The sequence below is a fragment of the Pimephales promelas genome, chromosome 8 (genome assembly GCF_988280905.1).
Source record: "Pimephales promelas chromosome 8, fPimPro1.hap1.1, whole genome shotgun sequence".
Taxonomy (NCBI): domain Eukaryota; kingdom Metazoa; phylum Chordata; class Actinopteri; order Cypriniformes; family Leuciscidae; genus Pimephales; species Pimephales promelas.
The window spans coordinates 29,903,368-29,926,235 of NC_142776.1; the positions used below are offsets into that span (position 1 = coordinate 29,903,368).

General features: G+C 36.3%; 1 protein-coding gene across 5 annotated transcripts in view; it reads left to right on the forward strand.

The window, feature by feature from the left end:
• The window catches only part of rad18 (RAD18 E3 ubiquitin protein ligase), a 37,834-nt gene that overhangs the window by 10,661 nt on the left and 4,305 nt on the right, over positions 1–22,868 (forward strand). The window contains exons 7-13 of one of the 5 annotated variants that reach the window (XM_039659667.2): positions 2,434–2,615; positions 3,396–3,466; positions 3,577–3,637; positions 9,925–10,044; positions 11,781–11,925; positions 19,655–19,701; positions 20,044–21,014. In XM_039659667.2, the coding sequence (XP_039515601.2) occupies positions 2,434–2,615; positions 3,396–3,466; positions 3,577–3,637; positions 9,925–10,044; positions 11,781–11,925; positions 19,655–19,679 (604 nt within the window). In that variant the 3' untranslated portion in view covers positions 19,680–19,701; positions 20,044–21,014. Of the gene's footprint in view, positions 1–2,433; positions 2,616–3,395; positions 3,467–3,576; positions 3,638–9,924; positions 10,045–11,780; positions 12,035–19,654; positions 19,702–20,043; positions 21,015–22,868 lie in introns of those variants that run through there. The other 4 variants (XM_089134349.1, XM_089134348.1, XM_089134347.1 and 1 more) reach the window with 4 other exon arrangements.

Below are 22,868 nucleotides of genomic sequence, written 5' to 3' on the forward strand. Positions count from 1 at the left end.
CAAACTACATTGGACCCCACTGACTTTCATCCCCCCAATGTTTTGTTTTTTTTCCGCAAAAGAAAGTCAGTCATACAGGTTTAGAATGACAAAATGATTTTCATTCTTTGGTGAACCGTACCTTTAATTGCTACACCTATTTAATTGTACTGCCTGAAGGCTGTTGTATGCAGTATAATTGAAATTGAAGAAATGTTGCTGTGTTAGTCATATTCAAATGTATACTACTAAAAGCTATTTGATAAAAATAAAATTATGCATCATACCAAATAAGATACAAATAGGATAGAAAGTAGCCTAAAAGAAAGTGTTTCAATGTATATCATGGACATGCCACTTGCCTCTTCCTTTAATTGTAGATCTGACACATTTTTTCAAGGATGTCAGGGAAAGATTAAACAATTTATGACCCCTATACAGATTAGAAAGATGAGTTGACGAGTAAATAGCAATACAGCCAACTACCAGAGTCATGCCATCCTGACAAACTGAGCAAGGACTTTTCAGAGAATTGACCATAGGACCAGCAAAACAATGACAGAGTTGAAGAGCTATTTGGCTGACATCAGAGAAACTGTCCCGACATCAACAGCCTCTTCACCACTTGAGATTCACCTCTGGGACAGTGCCTAGGAGAAAGACATTTCTGAGAAAGGCCGGCATTAAATCATGTTAAAGCCACGGGACAAAACCTGAAATATTTTGGTAGTAAATTTAGTGGTCTGACAAGAAATAAGTTATTTGGCTTAAAAGCAAAGCACTATGTTTGGTGAAAAATGCAACCCAGTACCAGTTAACACCTAATCTGCCTCGGTGGCAGTGTCATGTTTGTGGGATTTCTTTTTCAGATGGTGGAACTGGAAAGTTTGTTGGCATCAAGGCCAAAATGGATTACGCCGAATGCATGCAAATCCTTGTTTCAGTCAGCCAGAAATTTGAGTTGGTTACTTTCTCACATGACAGTTGAGAACTACACATCTAAACTATAAAGTTATGGGCTTTTAGTATTCTAGACACAGAATTTGTGCTATGACCTGAGCAGTCACTCTCCAACTAAGTAGCATTTTTACATGTTATAAAAATACGATAAAAACAGCTCAAACACACTCTTGAGGCACTTGAGGTGCATTTTATATTAATGTGACAATTTGTTGCTTCTCTTGAAAAATGTTAATAATAAATGGAATTTCAATTTGAATGGTTTCTAATAAAGTTTCATCTTTTTAGAGGCCAAGCCCCAAAAGGGCTGTAGCTGTTAGTTTTCTTCACCATTCTTCTTCTTCCCGAATGGGAAATCTATGGCAGCTCTATCAACGGAACATAATGAAATCTGCCACACTTGTAGTAATGGTCATGAATAGTAATCTGACCAATTTTTGAAGTTTATAAGTCCAACTCTGAAGTTCCTCCACCAGATCAAAATTTCACTTTTCTAAAAGTTTTAACTTTTGGACCATTTGTTCTAGAAAAATGACATTCAGTTCACCCGATTCCTCTCTTCATGATGATCCCATTCAATATCTTACATTAAGACTCCACCCATTACATTAGTGGCCATTTTGAAAAGTACAGGATTCAGTTTTTTTTAACTGCTCCTCCAAATTTTGTCCAAATCTGACCAGGTGATCTTTGAACTTTTTTATTATTTATCTTTGTTCAATGTTATGTCACAAGTCTACCCAAAGTGGGTTCAGAGGCTGTATCTCAGCCAAACTTTGATCAACCAAAATAGTCTCTCATGATTTCTGGACCGAGCTGCACAGAAATGACTAAATGTTTTTTTTTTTTTTTTTTATATTCGCTACCATTTCCAAAACATTCATCTCCGAATGTGACCTTGCCTGTTATTGTGGTCTTATTCCAGTTAGCTTAGCATGCTAACCATTTCTTTCTAATGTGGTTCTTCAGTTATCAGGTCAACCATAAATTACATTAGCATTAAGTTAGCTTAGCATGCTAATCTTGTTAAAATATTAATCCTTTGTGCTCATTATCACACTGAAAGTTCTCCTCAGAAGCCTGGTGAATCACATGTCCCAAACCTACATGCCCCAAACCTTTTAGATCGTAGGTTTGAATCCCATGTGGCACATGCCTTGATTGCAAGAAATACTGCGGTCAGAATTGGTGTAAAAGTTGCTTTTGTTCCATTTTCTGAGACAGATCTTATTAAATATAACATTAAATACAATATCTTTGGTTTGAGTTGATTCTCACTTGAAACTATGTAACTTTGGCATCTCTGTGAACACGCATCTTCCCAGTGGCACAATGAGTGGGTTTGAGTCCCATGTGGAACAACTTTATAAAATAGTGTGTGTTATGTGTCATTTAGATTCCCTTATTGTCCAGGTAAGCATGGTTTCCTCTTAGAAATAATGTGTTTTGTCTCTAAAAATGACTCTGGGACTTGTGTATGCTTTTGTGTTTCAGTGGTAGAAGGCGTAAGGGGATGCCTAAGCTCTTGTACACTTTGATTGCTGTTCCAAAGCTTAAGAAGATGCTTAAAGAATGCCACCTGTCCGCTCAAGGCAGCAGAGATCAGCTCGTGCGACGCCACCAGGAATTCACCCACATCTATAATGCACAATGTGATGCACTCAACCCCAAATCAGGTATAAAAACAGAGATCAATAACCAAATCAGTGAATGGATGGTGAGATATTCCTTTATAGGCCTTGAAAAACCATGTAACTTGTAATTTACATGTAATTCAAAAATGACAATGAATGACAACTATATGCTGTGGCCAAGCCTGTATTGATGGTAAAAGAGAGTTTAGCTGGGTACAGTTTCACTCTGTCCAGCGATTGTAGGCAGTAGAATATAATTTATATGCTGGAGTAAGTCACCCTGTGGGGGACCCTGGTAGAAAGATGACAGGTCTGGTGGAAAAATACAGTAGTTTCATCCCTCATGTTTTCTTTGAGTTACTGCTCCGCTTCTCACTGACCCTTTCAGTGCGGAATTTATCTCTTTTCATTGAGCTGTCAAAGGTTTTGTGGGAAACCTTCTATTTTTCTTTTATTCACCCATGGTTTCTGTTTAAAAGCCTCACTTATTTGAGTGTGGTTTGTGTTTTTCCCACATTACCTGGGGTTTTGTTTTCTCATATACAATAGCAGATTGAATTGATAAATTACACTACTCAAATTGCCTTGGATACCACCAGTTTGTGTGAAACCAGATGGTTGTGTTATTAAAAATGATTTGTAAATGAGATTCCTCCTGTGTGCTTTAATCAATACAAGGCAACCTAGAGGTAGATGCTGTATATGTATTAAAGGGGATCTTTTTATGTATTTGGATAAATCTATATGTTAGTCATTAAGTCTTCTTCAGAAAATGTGGTTGTAGTTTATAGTTCATTTGTTTGCTTTTTTGTTTGACAACAGCTGAAGAAATTGCCAGAGAAGTTGAAAACAACGAGAGATTAAAGAATCAATTGGACTGTAAACGGAAACCTGTATGTACTACTATGGATTGTAATTTCTAAAGTATCTATATTTATATATATATATTAGTACTGTGAAATCGATTAATCGCATCTAATTAATTGATTAATGTGTTTGACAGGTAATCGTCACCACGAAGAATCAGACAGCTGAAGAAATTGAGGAATTACACTCAATGTACCGTAAGTCCTGACTTAAAAACTGACATTGAATAACGAATGAGACTGTTGCTCTTGTCAGTTTAGAGGATGTGCTGTCCTTGCACTGTTGGAAAATTATGTTTGAGTGATGTCACAACAGGGTCAGATTCATTCTCCTGCTTGTCCTGGGCATTATAAAATAAAAATGTCTGTTTTGATAAATGAACAGAATAACATGGACTACTTTCCCCTTTCTCAAGGTTGACTGAGAATATGCACTTGTATTTTTGCGGTTAATTATCAGCTAAGGATTTTTGCAAATGTTTAATGCTGTGGTTCCAGCATACTATTTTTACAGTCTTTGGGCCGTTGAAGATATTACATAAGTTGCAAAGTGTACACTAAGTCTTTGTGATGAGGAGGCAGGCTGTCTATGTGTAGTTAAGGTCTGCCATCAAATTATTTGAATCATAAAAAAAAAAAATCTTTGTTCTAGTTTTAATGCAAAAAAATGCACAATTGCAAATTTGATTGACCTATTTCACTTACATCAGCAATGGTTTGATTTTCATTTTTATTCTTTACCTGACCCAGAAAGTCAGAACTGAAATCCTGCTATTAATGTCAAAATCATTTTCAATATATAAAAATATTGTTTAATTACAGTGAAATTTTTAGGGTTTCTGGGGAGAAAATGGCTTTTCAGATTGATTGAACAGCTACGATCATAATCAGTAAATATTTATTTTCTCATCGGTGTGCTCTGCAAGGGCATTTGCAATTTCCGTTTACACCTCGTATATCAGATCTTGTTGTTCAAGTGCAGTTTGGACTCTGTGCAGATTTCTAAACTGAAAACATTTGAATGGAGCTGCACAGTGCACACTTTCATTTTAAGTTTCTCTCCTGATAATTTCGATAAGAATAATCTCACTTCAGTTACTCTCAGTAGTTCTCAGCCAAAATGTTTTCCAGAAACCTTTGCCTTTTGTGACTCCAAGTTCATTAAGCTGCTGAGCGTGTGTATGAGAGAGTGAGAGGGGAAGGTAGAAAGATCCCTTGAGAAGGTGGTGATCAATAAGACAATCCCAACAGGTTCCCAAGATCGATCTTAAATGGTAAATGGACTGCATTTATATAGCACTTTCACAGACCCAATGGCCACCAAAGCACTTTACATTTTGCCTCACATTCACCCATTCACTCACTCATTCATGTATGATCAGTGAGTGAATGAGTGAGTTTAATCTTGCCTCATTAAATGTTCAAATCTGCTTTAGAGGCCCATCTTAGAATGCTTACTCCAAAAAAAAAAAAATAATAATCAGATAATGGGCTCCAAGCTTTAAAGATACTGTCCACTGTTCAATGAACTTTTTCTAAGAGTGCTTACCTTTATCCTGTCTTTAAGGAGATAATTTTGTGAATGAGTCATCATTTTAAGTCAGATCTTTTTATTCAATTGGTTGATCTGCTTTACAAAACTGATCCGAAAGGTTAATTCACAATTAGCCTAAAAACTTGTTCAAGTTGTAGAAGTTAACAGAAATCCTCCATTTGTATGGGGACTAATGACAAAAGTGCCCAGTAAAACATTTTTTGGGGTTCCATGGAAGAAAGTATGACGTTGAGGGTCTGTAAATGATTCTTTTTTGGGGGGAACTATTCCTTTTAATTGTTTCTGTTTATGGATGTTTATCCTTACATATGTCTTCACATTTCCTAAAGCTATGCCCTCTGTTAACTTCAACTCTTAAGGTTGCAACCTTAAGAGTTGAAGTTAACAGAGGGCACAGTTACAGCTGCTAGTCCTATTGGCGTCTCTGCCATAATGAAAAGCCACTTACCCTAACAACCTTATCCGAGAGGTCAACATTAGAAACAAAGCCGTTTAAGGTGGATTGGTGTAATTTTGTGTAAAAAAAAAAAAAAGTGTAAAACGTGGCCCATATTTGTCATGTAACATTGACCTAGCTGGAAAATACTAAAAAGCCACTGTGCGATTAGAGAAGCCAGACTGTGATGTCTGGGACAGGATGTTGAAATATTGATGCGCAGCTCGGAGGGGTTCTATAAATAGAGCCATGCTGAGATAAACTCTTGATTAATCATCAAAAGGGCTTGATGATTCACCAGCCTCATGGAGTGTCCGATGACTGGGCAAATGATGCGGGGTGAATAAGACAAACACACAGAAATCTAGCTTTTCTATACAACAGGTTCATCTTAAATGATGAAACAAAAGTTCACCGTTAAGCAATAGCGTGGATATCTATGAAACATTCATTTGCTTTTGGTTTCATTCAATCATTCATTTCATTCCTTCATTTTTTTTCCATTCATTCATTTTTTGTTCCATTCATTCGTTTTTTTATAGATGTTTGAAAAGTTCGATCATTTGCAGGATGAAAATTCAGTATCTGAAAAATTCAATGTGTAAACACCACAGGAATAATAGGGAACAATAGGGAAACCTAATTTTAATTGTGGAGAATAAATGTCTTTTCCCATAGAATGTGTTAACGAGGGCCCAATTTAGTTTTTTTCTTTTGAAACATACATATAGCATTATACATTTTATTTACCCTTATTCAGTCCAACCATCATCCAGCATGTCTGTCAGAAAGGATCTGTTTTCTTGTACATGCATTTAGAATTTTGGCTCACATGTGTTTGCATGGAGAGATTTATTTTGTTGAAAAGATTTTGATGCAGATTCTCAGTTTTGTCTGTACAGTATAATATTGTTTATAGATGTGATTGTTTATTTACTTTATTATCTTTGTGTTTCTATATTCTAACAAACAAAGATAAACTCAAGAGCGTGTTGGGTGACTTATCAGATTTGATCCTGCTTTTTTCTTAGTAAATAACTTTAGTCTTCCACGAAGAAGCCTCAGATTTCTGTTCTAAGTGTTCCGAGTATGATGCAATGTGACCCGAGTAAGAAAAGGAATATTTAGACATATCTCTAAACACTGTAACACTAAACCCACTTCTTGGTAATGGTTTCAAGATGTTCACAGCATGTTCATACTTGTAGGCTATGACCAAATAGGAAAACCTGTTGAATACAAGGTCTACTGTCAAGTGTTGTTTTTTGCATCAGAAGATATCTGAAATAGCAGGAGAAAACAATCCTGTTTTTGTGGTTCAAAGGATTATAAAAGGACGAAAGTTCTCTTTGCTAGCTACCCATAGGTCACTTCTTCAGTTTATTTTATTTTTTTTTAGTTTTTATTCTAGAAGCTCCATAGCCCTTTTTGACTATAGTTAAAATGAAAAAAATCAAGAATTATCTGTTCGATATGACTGTTTTCACAATGTAAAGTGGGGTTGGCTCTGAAAGAAGGGTCTGATTTCATTGTTTACTGAGTGTCTTCAACATAAAGAATTGTGCAAGAAGAAACAGATCAGTTACAGCTGGTTGATGGCATGGCTTGGGTTAACTTTTTTTTTAAGGTCTGCATCCTGTACAGCATGTTAGATGTTAGATACTTTTATTGATTCCATGAAGGAAATTGCAGTGCAACAGCAAAACAGCAGTTTATCAACACAGCATGGTACAACATACTACAAAGTTGTGCATGTGCACCTAATATATTAAAAATACAGGATGTACAAATGCTCAAAACAATTTAAAACACGCAAGACAACCAAATTTACCAGTCTACTTAATGATTCTGGATCTGAAATTCATTTTTATTTTTTTATTTTATTTTATTTTCCTATTTTCGAAGCATTAATAAATGGAGCTGTTTAGGCATGATATCAGTTTGCAGGTTGTTCCCATAGACTATAAATAAAGATGGACGACGCCCCTTTGCTCTCTTTCATTGGTCTGAAGTGAAGCTGCCATTATCCCGATATGGCGCTGACATTTTGGAACTTGAGTCTGCGCAGTATGATTTCGGGACCAGACAAAAAGCCGCAAAATCAAGACCCCACTCTCACTCTCGCAGAATCAATCGCAAGAACATGCTCCTGCACTGTTTTAAAATTAATTCTATAAATTTAGATATTAAATTTAAAGTTCTAATCTCCTCAATCCTCCAGAAAAACGTGGTTCTTCAGGGACTACTTCGCTCAGAGAACCTGTCAATTATGACGTCACCACCACCGCATCAAATAGCTAACTAAAAACAAACTTATTTTAAAAACGAACACTTGAAATTATATCAGCGTGATAAAAACTACAGTAAATGACAGAAACCATATTTGGAAAAACGATTTTTGAAGTGTAATGTAATTGTTTAGTTGGTCTCATGTGCCGTTGATTAACATGGGGAAGCAGGGTTTATGACCTATATATACTAGGACCGATCGAGACGTTTTGGCTTTACTTTTCAGGGCTTGTCAAGGGCACGCTCCTAAAGTGTATCACCATGGGTTCTCTGGGGATTTTAGAAAAAAAAAAAAATTCTATAATGGTTTTCGGTTTGAAAATTACATTGAAGCTTTGCCCACATAAAAAGGTAGTAATTGCTCCAACAGTTGACTAAAGTCAACAAGTCATTCATGAGATAAAGTTCCCTATTTAAGCAATTCTGTGATTACCCAGCAGTGGTTTTTGAAAAATGGCACTAAATAGGGTTTCTAATGGAACTGCCAAATTGGACTTTCTGCTTTTGCAGGAAGTATTAGGATATCAGGCTACCTGGAAACAAAGCCTCTGACTTATTAATGCACACCATGTTCTATTGAGATGAGTGGCAACCAACGTCAGCGTGGTTGAGGTGAAATTACGAAGTAATTTAGCTAATTTTTCTGTTTTAATGTCTCAAAGTCTAACAGGCTCCTGCTGCTCAAATTTGTTGTATGTAAAAATACATCCTCTAAAATGCATTTTTGTTTAAAAGTGTAGATCCAACTTTATGTACGTTTATGTAAGACCCCCTTTCCACTAAACATTTTATTGGATTGTCCTGCTTTTAATCCATGTAGAAGGCATTTTTGGACTTTTAACAGAAAATGTTTCAGAAATTATATCATGTTAATGTTAAAAAGTCTTGTATAATAATAATTTCTGTATATTTTTCTGTTTGCTTGGTTTTTATTTTTATTGTGTATATGCATCTCTTGAAAATTCAGTTTTTGCCAAGATAGCCACAGATGCTGACATGGCATTACATAAAATTATACCGATACTTATCATTTGCTTGTGTTTTTAAGCCTTGGCAGTTTAAATGTTCAAGCGAAAGAGAACTCAGTTTTGTACTCATGCTGTTTGAAAAGTTTTGTGCGCACACATCTGGGATGTGTGCTGAATGGAGTTCTACTTGTTTACTTGCGTAACCTCAGTTCCCTGAGTTAGGGGCTGTTGGACGGCTCTCATCCAACAGCTCCTGTAGGAATGTAAGAACCACTGATATCTCACATGACTCTGGGTCTACATGTTTTTTTTTCAAACACCAGCTGGAAAAAAACGGCCATTTAGAAGCAAAAAGGCGCCAAGTCGACAGGGCCATAGCCCTAGGAAAGCGTACAGGGGATGGTTGGGCCAGGTGTGGGTGGGCCAACTTTGGGTGTGTGTGCTGAGGATAGAATGCAAATGTGAACTATTTAACCCTTAGACCTATTCAGTTATATCAAATATTCGAGGAATAGAAACAGGATTTATATGCTGTATTAAAATCAGACACAGAAGCAAGTCAGGGTCTGCTGTTGTCTGAAAGCAATTTGATGCTGCGATAGTGAGCTGTGCTGGATATCTCTGGATCTTTTATCCTACAGTTGTTCAGTCGTCATTATTTCAGCCGACCTCTTCATGGGCCTTTTGGTTGATGTGATTTTAAAACCAGGCCACATGGCACTTCATCTGCTTACGTTGGTTTTCGCCACTACATTCATCATGGTATGCCTTATGCCAGCGCTTTCAGAGTTACTGTTTTTTTTTTTTTTCCATGGCAAGATTCATTCTTTGTTAGAAGAGAAAGCTAAGGTTGAAGTATAATACTCTTCAATATTTCAGTATGGTATTCAGTATTTTCTTCCAAGTTGCTTTCAGATTTTCATTTATTTTATTAGTTGATTTTGACATTATGCAATAATTTATTATTTAAAGGAATATTCCAGTTAAATAAACAAGTCAGAGCATATTCACATTATTTACTTTAATACACGTCCCTTATCTTATTCACCAGTGCACATTATTGCAAAATAATTAATAAATAAATTGTATGCTTTGCCTCCTGAAATATTCATTGGGATATAGAATGCTTCTTTTTTAAGATTCAGAATTTGATTAAATTTACTTATTCCTTAATTTCTTATCTTTATTGATAAAGTACGGTTGAAATTGGCACTAAACACTGTAATTATTTTTTTAGGGAAGCAGCACAATAGCGAATTTTCCCGTTTGATTGCCCAAGTCAGAGGTCGTATGGAGTCCAAGAGAACACAGATCAAACAAGAAGAGGGGAAGTCAAAAGAAGAGACAGACTCCAAAGGTCCCATCTCAGTTTCTTTTCAGATTGTGTTTAAAGATGTTACTTAAGCCTCTTTTTTGAGAATATGCTTGTTTGAACATTGATTAATCTTGACTGATTGATGATTTAGTGATCAGCAAATTTATTTGAAAATATGACATTTGGTATGACATGTCTACTTAAAAGCTGGTTAAGGAATATCGCATATAATAGCAATTTGAATACTCAATTGATATTTAATTGGTATTTAATTTATAATTAAATTAATGTTGACACTGTGTTGGAAATGGTTGCTGCTACCATAGTGATCCAGGGAAATTTAACCTATTTTCAGAATTTAAATGACACAAATATCAGATGTATTTATGAAGCCGTGAGTACGAAGGAAGAATTGAGACTAGTGTACATGGCAGGATAAAGAGGAAGACAATATTGACCATCTAAAGGCTTCCAAAGACCAGAGATGTATAAAGTACTAGAAACCCGGACTTGAGTAAAAGTACAAGTACTCTATCAAAAAAGTGACTTGAGTAGAAGTTGAAGTGCTCTTTAAGCACCACACTTAAGTAGAAGTACTAAAGTGTTCAACATGTTTTGTACTTAAGTATTGCAAGTAGTTTATTTTAAAATTCACTACTTAAGTACTAAAAGTAAAAGTACAAGTATCGTGTCATGTAATTATTAAAGAAAGCAGTCAAAAGTTTGAACTAGCAATCAAATAAGGCGCTTTGGCGGGATACAAATTTGCTTTGGTGGCCGCCAAAAAAATGTCATTGCAGGACAACCCCTGCATTAGTTGTCAATGTGTGTGTCAATCAATACCAGTACCCTATAAAACTGGCGTGTGATTTAGGCAGCATGAAAGCCAACTTGCAACGAATGATTCGTAAAATTTTTATAATTGCTATTTTTGTGTTCTTTGTTTGATTAGACTATCTCTGTATCTAGTTTTAGGACCTGGATAATGATGAAATGTATCCAGAAATAAAGAAAATGCATAAACATCTCAAATCTACAACTACTGTACTGATGGTGTTACTATGTACAGACCATTCCATTCACAAACACTGTTTGAAACTTAAGTACTTTTGTGAGGCACCTTGACAATTGCAGTAAACAAGAGTCCGTAGACCCCATTGCCTACTCTGATGATAAGGTGCCAGCCTCATGTTGTTATCACCAAAGCATTAATGGCTCTATAGATGGATTTCGGAGTCAATAAGCAGTTTGCAGTGTAGAAATATATGGATTGGTTATCTCTTTATCAGTCAGTTCCAGTACAATAGGATTAGTTTCAATAGATTTTGGAATTGTCAGTTATCTAACAAAGACTGTGTAAAAATTGATTTCTGAGGTATGTTGATTATTACAAAAACCTTTTATATGATTTTTCAAAAAATATCAAACTGTGTTTACCAAAACACATTATATAGGGTGTGTATCAGTAAATCCAATGTCTGTTCGTTTTCATTTGTGGAAAGAAACGCAGACCTTTGTTAGTGTGACTTTTGATGTGACTCAAATGATGCGTAACCATTTTCTAAGCTCAATTGGCCCTTGATGAGGAATTTTGAACCCTGACTACATCTACTTGACAAATAATGATTAATAAAAGTAATAGAGCTTATGGTTGTCCCAATAAATTATATCAAAGGGGAATATTTCACAAAGTTTTACACATTATTGTATTCTAGTGGTGTGTACAGTATATATCTGATATGCCTTTTTTATTTATTTCTTCCATGTCTTTGCCACAGGTGCACACAACAGCATCCTGAACACCCCCCAGCCCCCCAGGAACACCCCCCAGGTTTCTGCACTGCTGAAAGTAAAGAGTGAAGAGGTGGAGGGGGTAATTGAGCTTCCATCAAGCCCCACCTCTAGCGACGTCTCAATTAGCAGGTACTTCTGTTCGAAAGGGAACCCATTCCTCCCTTGTATTTGGGCTAATTGTATGTGGTTAATACTTAAAGGGATAGTTTACCAAAACATTTAATTTTGTCATTTACTCACCCACATTTTGTTTCAATCCTAAGACTGGCTTTCTTTTGCAGAACACAAAAGAAGATATGTTGTAGAATGTTAGATACTAAAACATTTTGATCACCATAGTCTTCAATTGTATGGGCAAAAAAAAAAGACAATTAGACATTTCACAAAACATTTTTGTTTGTGTTCTTTATATATATATATATATATATATATATATATATATTTAATGTTTTTAATGACTTGAGGGTTAGTAAATTATAATGAGAATTTTGCGTGACCTATCCCTTTAAGCCCAAGGTATGTGAGGCTGCAATTTAATCATACATCAAATCTTACTGAGAAATAACCCCCAAAAGATAATTTAAAGTTAATATTTTTTTACTTTACTTTTTCAACTTTAATAATCCCACAAGGGGCAATTAATCAAGAGCAGCATAACAGTACATAACACCGATCACAAACATTTCTCACAACATACGCAATCTAATTTTACGTAGCGCTTGCAAAAACAGACTTAAGGCTGTATCTCCTCAATGCTTTATCGTATTCAGACCAAACTTTGTACATGTCATCACAAGTATGACCTTGAGGCTACATGCAGCATTTCGATGCAGCGCCACCTACTGGTCCGGATATATGAAAAATGTCTATTTTGGATTATAACTTCTGAACGGTTTTCCCAAAAATCATAAAAGTCTCATTAGATTCAGGGCATCATGCTGAGTCGAATGATATCCAATTTTCCCAGGTAGGCCATTCTCGCTGTCTGCCATTTTGAATAACGTGCTAAAATACTGTATTTTATGAATGCTTTAACGGATTGTTATGAAACTCGGTATGGGTCATCACCACGATGCCCTGAAGTTTTAAAACAGCCCCACCTAGTGGTGAATTTTTTTTTTTCTCCAATAGATTATAATGCTTATAACTTTGGGTTTGGCCTACTTATTCTCACAAGACTCATCTTGTTAGACTCCTAGTTCCTTACCGAGTCCAACGATATCAAACATGCTAGGTTTCGCCTTATGGTTTGTGTAGCGTTGAGATCTAGTGCTTAAAAATTAATTTGCCAATATCTTTAAAACCGTTAGACCAATCGAGACGAAACCATCATCAGAAGTTTGGAAACATAGGTCATTGGCTATATGCTAATGCCCAAATGTCAAAATATTGATAGTAAGGGGTTGTAAAATCCAGTCAAAGTCAGGTGTCAATCATTTTTTACGTGTTTCTTCATATAAATGTCTATAATTCCGAAGTGAATTGAGAGATTTTCACCAAAATTTTGAGACTGTGCCACCTTTTGGTCAAAAGTTATAGTACAATTTCCTAAAATGCTAATAAATCTGCCTATTTTAATGACACTGGTCTTAATAGATTTCTTGGGTTATGATAATGAGAACATCGATTGCAAGTTTGCTGTATTTGGCCAAACTTCCCATCCGCCATCTTGATTTTCATTCAATATCTACTTTTTCAATTTCCTCCTTGACCGTTTGTCCGATTTTTACCAAAATCGAGTAGTGTCATTTCCAGACAGTGCCGAGTAAAAGCGACGGATTTCGCGCCGTTAGACAAAACTGTTTTTGTATACCGCAGCAGCAAAAATTACGATTCAGCCTTTATATATACAATGCCTTGACATATTGACACCAAACTTTGTATGTCACATTTTGTAACTGCGCCACCTATTGTTCGAAAGTGATAATCCATTAAATCATATTTTTTTTATTACTTTTTATATGATTTTTCAGCCATTTCGCCTAAAATCCTCCTCAAATGTCTTTAATTGCTCCTTGCTCCAGTTGGTCTGACATCTGTTATCCTCTGTTATCCCCCGCTAGTTGCGGTTTGCAGCTATATTGTTATATTTTAGAATCAGTTAGGTATACACCTAAATGTGATCTTGATAACAAGTATGCATTTCATTTAGACACAAAAATGTAATAGGTCTTTGGACTTGCTTTGATTGTCTTGGGTTATGTGATGAAATTAATACCCTTCGACCACAGAAAGGCAGGGAGGAACTGCCCTCAGGTTTAGTCTAGTCCACTTCAAATACGACATACGTCAACATCTCTAGTATTAAATATCACTGTTATTGAGAACACTTTCAGGTGTGGAAACATTCTAAATCATTTCCAGTCCCCTCTCTATGCTCTGTTCCTGACCGTCTCGCACAAATTTTCTCTCAGAGCAAATAAGCCTATTTCATGCTGTTTTTAAAGCAATATTGACAGGTCTTTTGCTCTGTAATCATCACATGAGCTCTTTAGGTCATGGTGGGATGTTAACTTTGGCAGAAAAGAACCTGTCATTCCCTAGGGAAATTAATTCAGATAATTATTTTTTTTTGTCTCACAAGCTTTCACATACTTTGATATTTTTTGTATTAGCTTTGCTTTTTGAAAACGTCGTCTTCTATTGTTTTTCACAACAAATACAAAAAAATCATTTAAGCTCACAATAAAGATAGCCGAATAATGGGACTGTCATCAATTACAAATACTAGTATTTGTAAGTATCAAATGCATTGAATATACAGTAGAGGAAATGATTAAGTATCGAACTTAAGTATTTATCCTATGAGAGCCTCATTGGCTGTTGTCCAGTTATAAATTGGTCGTTGTGATGCATTTTGGAGCCACGCTGTGGCAGTGACGCATTTCAGATCTAAGGTAAAGAGCCAGGCTTTTTTAATATATCAGTCTGGCATTACCTTAAAAATGTTTTTTAGATGCTGTTAAGACTTCCATTACCACTCTTTTCCAATTACATAGTTTCAAAGATCAATGATGTACCATCATCATTGCTCTCAACTAGAGTTGTCGCTACATTTTCGGTACTTGATACAAAAAACATATTTAATTTATTCATTATTTCATCTTGTTAATACTGTTAAAAATGATTGAACATTTATTAATTATCTGTATTAATGAATTCATAAACAGTGGCAACTCTGTTAGACAGGCTACAGATGTAACTAATGCAATTTATGTGTCCTACTTTTTACATTTGCTTACAAAACCGACTGTGAATAACGCACCTGATTCCCTCAGTGTTTTCAATGTGCATTAAAGATGCATTTTGGACCACATTGTCCTTTGTGACACTCAAAATGCTCTTTATATGATGTGATGTGAGCAGCTTCTGCACGTTGCAAAACAATGCCCCTAATAGTAATTTTAGTCATTGTATTTGGTGCAGTGCTGTAATTTGTTGCGGTGCCAATGTTAGAGTCTCCTGAGAGACTTTAGACGGGAATTCAGTTTTGTGGAAGAGGTAGAATATGTGATGAAGTTCAATCAGATGGTGTTGTTTCATTATCTGTGTGGTTTTGTTGACTGAAATGTAGTCGATGTGCTAATAACTTTTTAACCAGATTTCATAAAATTGAAGTTCGTCATTGAGGGAATTACAAGAATATAACCTTTGTAATCAATCTCAGCTTGAATAATCATTTGAAACTGAAAAATGAATACTCGCGTGTTTACTCTAAAGGGTCTCTCATTGTTTGACTGTGCATGTCACCTTTTAGGACACACAGTATTTATTAAACTCATACCTGGAGATTAATGTAATCAGTTGGTGTGTGTGTGTGTGTGTGTTGTGCATAAGGGCACTATAATCTGATGTATATGTTTTATTAATTTGTAAAAAGCCTCCAGAAACAGATGGTCATCATTGTGTTTTTAAGAAGTGGGTTGATTGTTTTACCAAGGTTGTCATGAATGATAATGAGAAAAGCATTTTCATTTTAGTTGGCTTGCCAGACAAATTATGGATATTTAATGTAATGTATGTATGATCTTTCACATCTTGCTGTTTTTTCAAATCAGCCAGTGCCTGATTTAGTTGATTTTTGAGAATATGTAGCTTTGGCACATTCTTATATCTGAATGTTTTATTTGTTGTCAAAAGTTAAGGTAAATTTTCGAGATGCATCGGTCAATTACTGGCTCACAACTGCAGCTCCTACTGCAGTCATGGGATTGATGGTGTTCTGCTTATGCACTCTGGGTAATTAACCGATAGGATCCTATTCACATTGATGGTTCCTGTATTCTAGGGATTAGTTTGTACATGCTTGTTAAAATATTGCTGACCATGAACTGCATTTTTTTTTTCTTGAATGCACTGTCCTTTTAATTAGCACTTTGCATCCTGACATTTTGAGCTCATGCTGTAATGCTTAAAGCTGTATTCTGGGGCTAGTCCTCTGTTTTGTTCTACATTTCAATTGTTCTCTCAGTTTGTAAAAGCACATTGTTCTTATAATTTAAGTATTTGTCAGCCTTTAATTTTGTTTTGTTTCTGATTGTTGTTGAAGTCTGAAATTCCAGCTTCAAACGATGAGTTGATCTGCTTTGTGACGTTTATTCACCCTGAAGTTCTGTATTTAAGTGCTTTTGTCGAACTGTGACATTGAGGTGATTCATAGGTGTAGTAGAACCAATCAAATTTCTGCAGGTAGAAATGAACTTCTTCTCATTTGAAGTTTCAGTGGTACCATGACCTCTGAATGTGATTCGGCAGGAAAATGCCACTTTACCTTTTTTGTGGGTCTTTTTGTCTGAAGAAGTATGTGGCCGCATGTGTGTAAAATTAACAAAAAATGTATTATTATTTTGTTTTTAGTTTTAAGGGGTTTGTATTTGATTAGTAGAAATATAGAAAGTATTTGTCCTGTATTGAAAGTGTCTGTCCTGTAGATGTTTATGAAATTGTACATTTGGTGAACATCAGTATTAGCTCTTCAGGATCTACTTGATCCCTGAATCTAAAACAAACTTTGGCTTAAACTGTGACAGAATGTATTATATCCCATTCTTATTCAGGGCAGAAACAGATGTGTGTGTTTGCCTTGTTGTGGTTTTGTAAATGCCTTTGATACATGTGGCTCCATCTCTTTTCCTTGGTTCTCTCTTCCACTAAATCATCTCGGTCCTTCTGTTTTAGTAAATTCAACTTATTTCAGACCTTGAATGTTTACAGCTTAAAGCTGCATTAGGGTGCTCTTAAACCATCACTCTACCAATTCAAATTTTAAAATTAAAACAAACCTACTCTTTTGTAGTATTTTTTTTTAGAGATGTTCATTTGTAAGCCCAATTTGTGTCTACAACTGATCTTAAGCATTTAAGAATACAAATATTAAAAATTATAAAGGGTGAACTTGAACCTCAAAGTTTGAACTTAAATGCTTGCCTACCTCCTCTTCCTAACTGTATAAGAATAAAAGTAAAGGGAGCACAAAATTTAGGTTGGCTTATTCAGCATATGCCGCATTAGCTTTTGATTAGTATTTTATGTATATGTATATATATCTCATTAAAATTAAAGTCAGGGATGACTGTGGACTTTTTACAATAATGCTTTTTTCCCTTTCATTTCCCACTTCCTTCTTTGCAACCAATTCCCCCCATGTCACCGCTCTCCTCTTTCCATCACTGCCTCCAGCTTCACAATTTCCGCTCTTACTACATGACAGATTACTGGTTTGTGTCCCCCATGCTTTTCATCAATAGAGACCACTTCTGTAATCATTTCTCAAGCAGAGTTGGACCAAAGCTCCAATGTGCCAGAGACAGGGCCTTGGGTCTTTAAGTTATCACTGTCTCACAATGATGTCCATGCCTGCAGAGTCACAATATTTTTGAGTGAGGAGCATGTGCTTTCAGAAGACACTTCATTGTGTCGACTGTCTATACCTTGTCTAGACGTGGATTTTGACAGCATTCTCAATCGCAGTGCAGATATCATGTTAACATGCTCAAAGATCTGTTTTTGGCCTGTTTCTCCTGATAACTTTTTGTTTGCGAGTGGGGCTATTTAGAATAATAAGATTCTGAGTCAAAATGCAACAAAGAAAATTGCCATATTATGAATGAATATGAATGTAGATATATCTCAGTTGAGGGGCTAATTGGTTTCTCAGATTTCCTACAACATCTACAATACAATAAAACCTCTGAGGTTTTAGAGTAGAAAACCATTAAAACAAACAAATTATAAACACATTATGCCTTGGAAAGCTTTTTAAAGGTGCATTGCGCAACTTTTCATGTTAAAAATAGCCGTTTTCTAACCCATACATGCTTAAACAATCGCCTGATGGGCTGAATGAGCCCTTCTTTGATCACTGCGATCGCCTCTATAACCCTGTACAGTGAAATATATAAGAGGGATTCGGGCTCGAATCTGAGACTGGGCGTGACGTCATGCGCGTTCACGCTCGCCTGGCTATGTCTGGCAGGTTCGTGTTCGCCGCCGTTCTCCGTATCAGAGAAGACAACTCGAGCGACACAACTCTAGTCAGCTTTCCACAAAAGTAGACGATGGATTCAAAGGGGCTGTTTACACCTGGTCACTTCATGTGTCTTCTGTGATCGGATAGCTATTCGATCGTGAAAAGACCAGGGTGTAAATGCCCTCCGAAACGCATTCGAGACGGATTTGAATTCGATCGCTCAAACCACTTGAGGACGTGGTCTGGGCCGCATTCCAGACGAAACTGGACAAGTGTAAATGCATCTGGTTGTTGAAACCAAGCTATATGTCATGATATTTTAGTCATATATGACGACGCGCATCACCTGAGCAGCTGAGCTGAGCCCCTTCATCAAGCGCCGCAATCTATCGCAAATCAAAGTGAAAGTAAGTCGCAGACGCTTAACACTACCATCTTCATTAAAAGTAAAGAAATGAAATGATCTTACCAGTTCTGTTGCCGATCTCTCTTATTGCTGTCTTTGCTGATTTTGAAATTAGCCGATGATTAATAAAATCCAGCTCATATCTGTTGCTTTCGGTGACGTGCACTTCATTAAATCTGTATATGGCGCGGAAAGAGACCGGCTTGTAGCTCATTACAAACCCCAACGCAAACTCCACGTGAGACAGAAAATAAAACTTCTGTCTGTCCAGTGCCATGCGTCGGAATAAGACGAGAGTCAACATCGGGAAGCTTTCAACAAACGGAGAGATCTCCGGTCGTCTCTATGGCTCAAACGGGTCATTACCTATACAAAGTGATAACTGAACGTGTTTCCATAATAATTCAATCATAAGTGGATACAGTAAGCACAGGGAGATAGATGGAAACAAAAACCGAAGTTTTCTACTACCCCCGTTTCCCCCTCTTACACAAGTGTGTAATTTACTCGAATGCCTTTCCTTTCATATATTTTAAATGACTTGCAGATTTATTACTGTATTACCTCATTATGACTGTAACAAAAGATGTGTGCCGCACAGTGTGCGGCTGATGCTCCTTAGTTATGAACAGTCTATGGTTATGAACAGCTCGTGCAAACGTGCGTATGTGTGTGTGTGTTCCTCCATGAACGCGCACAGCTCTGGTTGCAGTTTCGCTTGTCGCCAGAGGGGGCGTAGTTCTGCAAAAACTTAGAGACTTGCGTTTAGCTCCTTTAACAAACTCAAAAGTGTTTCACACTGAGTTTATATTAATGTATTTGACAGTACAAGTAATTTGTTATATAGTTTATGGAATTCCCCCAACCCACAATGTTTTGTAATTGACCTGGTTAGACACTCGTACTGATAAACAGGCCCATGCTGAATCTTTACAGTTTTTATTATATTACATATAATTTTTTTTCTCTGTCTTTTATTGCAGTTCCATTTCAGATATTTTCTGTTGAAGACACAGTATCCAATACTCTAGTAAGTAGCTCTTTACACACAACAAAATAATTGTGTAATTCACATACACAAAACACAAATAGTTCAATCAAAATGTTTGCACATCATAAACAATTATTTTGCTTTGTTTCTTATTGTGCATGATTCATTATAATATGTTACCGCCCAATATTTCCATAAATTCTTCTTTATTATGCAAGTTGTAATGTAAAATATCCTCCCTTGTATATTTTTGGACATATGCCACCATTCAATGGCACAGTGAAACTCCTTAGTCATCAAAAGATACAGTGAAACTCCTTATAATGTTACAACATTTTTGTTTTTATTAAATGCCGTTTGTTTGTTTTCTATTTTTTAAAGAATCCTGGGAAAGAATTAAGAAGCACAACTATTTTCAACATTGATGATAATAAGAAAAGTTTCTTGAGCCCAAATCAGCATATTATCATGACACTGAAGATTGGAGTAATGGCTGTTGAAAGTTCAGCCTTGCCGTTACATGAATGTTACATTTTAAAATATATATTAAAAATGTTTATTGTAATGTTTCACAATACAACTGTTTATACTGTAATTTTACTGTCAAATAAATGCAACGTTGATGAACGTAAGAGACTTAAAACATACTAGAAATCATATCATCCCAAACTTTTGTTAATGATTGATGATTTCAAATGTTTCCTTTTCTTGCTGAAAGTTCTATAGTGACTAGTCTCAGACACTTAATTTCAGTAATGCACTGCTGATTTTCCCATGTTAAATTTTTGCTACTTTCAGCAATAAACATGCGGTCTATTCTTTGAAAGGATCCCTGAATCCGTGGTCATCTAATGAAGACCTAGATTCTAGCTAGCTTTTGTTGGCTTGGGTTGTATCTCTCTAGTTCCAGCACATCTGGAGTCTATAAGTTCTTTCAGCGAGGGATTGCTCTTCTTTGATTGAGTAGTGCCCCCCACTATGAGCCACTCATTGGGGGATAAGAGTTCCAGGCAGTAGCTGCTCAGTTCTGTCTAGTCTAGAGACAAAACACACACACACCCACCCATTACCCATAACTCTGCTGAGGATCCACCTCAAGACTTTATAAATGTGCTATGTAAAATTGTATTTGTGGGATAGTGTTATGTCAGACATGATATTAAGGCTAGCCGGGGTGCTGGGACGTCTTGACGAGATGGAAAAAAAAAGTATCTGTTGCGTTTCACTGTTTACAGAAATTCTTCAGGCTCTAAATATTGAAGCCAGTGCCCTTGGATTTAAAGACTCTATCAGTATTAATCCATGAAAATGTAATTTGATGGAATGTCAATAAATCAAATTTTCTTCTTAAATACAGTTTTTTACGACTATCATTTACAAAGGCTTAGCAGACATTTGTGTCTCTTTAGAATCCATGTATACATAATAGTTTTTTTTGTTTTTTGCACATAACAGAAGTTTTATCCAGAGCTGATCAGATGGTGATATTGCACTTTTTACAGCTTTTGTATGTTCTTGGATAGTGGAGATCACTGATTGTGGTAGTGCAGCTCATCAACATGTTCGACCCACTTGCTTACAATAGCCCAACCCAGTGCCATCGTAGGTGGGGTGCGAGGCCCTGTGCGAACTTGAAATGCGATTGCCGTTCATCGCCCGCTAATCCCCCACGGTTTGTACGCGATAACACCCTGACCTGTCGGCGAGCTCAACTATTTGCAAATCGGGCTTAAATCTGGCTTTAAATCATGTAGTGTGAACTAGGCTTTAGCTCAGCGTTTTTCGGTGAAATGCCATGTTTGTAGTCGAGCAGCGATATGCAAACTTTGCATTCGACTTTTTTTCTTCATCTATTTTCGTAAAATTTGACCGCACTGCCGATGTCTTTGACATGGTTAAGGAGGACTAACAGTAAATTGAACGCTCATTAAATAAATATTCAGCAAACCTTCAGTCGAAGACCTTCAAGTACTTTCTTCAATCTGTCTGCAGTGGGTTGGGCTAATCTAAAAAAGTGAAAACAAGGGGGTGTTCTGAAGACAGGCTGTTACCTGTGAAACAAGGGTGCTCTAAAAACACCCCCATTAGCAATTAGTGCTTTCCACCTGATGAAATTAACACATCAAAAAAATCGACCAATTAGAATTTTTTTTTTTTGAGAACCCGGCTGGATTGCGAGGCCCCCTAGTGGCGCGAGGCCCTGTGCGGTTGCACATTTCGCACAGCCCTTTGCGACGGCTCTGGCCAACCACATTTAGCCACGTAAAATGCTTGACATAAGCAATATCAGAAATGGTGCATGATTAATGTTCCAGATTTTTTTCTGAAACTTTTCTGTCTTCGCCAGAACAGAACTGTCATCTTACTAATGAAGCAAATTCTCACCACAGTCATCTAAGGACCATGGCTGAATCCCAATTTACATACAGCTACTAAGTACTGAGATTTAGGACATTGTAATCTTTTTAAATTAGTTGATGACCTAAATAGGCAGTTATCCAGACAGTAAGGTTTATTTTACATGGTATTCACCAAAAGTTTTAAGGTAGATTTTGAAACTGATACAAGAGGTAATGTCAAAATGGATGATTTAATGGCTATTAAATCAATATGTAACTCGATGATTCTCAGTCATAATTTATAAATTAACTTGTTACAAGGGCCTAATTTTCTTCAATCAGAATTTAAGAATCTAGCTTGAACTTTGAAGCTAAGATGAAAGATTTGTGCATTCAATTCTCAGCTGTTTCAGTTTCCTCTCAGAAGTGAAATGTTATCTCATAGCTGTCTCTTTCAGCCTGTTCCCAAACACATGAATGGTGAAAGACGTTATGGGTTTCCAGATCAGATCGTCCTTTTAACGCCCTCGTCATTGTTTATGAAACGCAAAAAATCCCTCTAATCAAACTCTGTTTGTTTAAAGCTTCATCAAGGCGTACGGCTGCATTTGTGTCCCAGGCATGTCATTCGTTCTCCTTTTGAACTGGCTATTTTAGGAGCCGTAAGCAAGCGCTCAGTGTCACTCTCTGTTTCTCGAGCGGTCGGTGTGATTCATGAACCAGGAGACTGAAAGGACTGATTTGTTTGTTTTTCTCATTAAGCATATGGATCAAATATTTCTTATGAATAATTTTTATTTGTCTATGGCTCTCAGAAGGCTTATCTGCAGGCCCAGCTCCTGCTTAATTGATATACAATAAATCTTT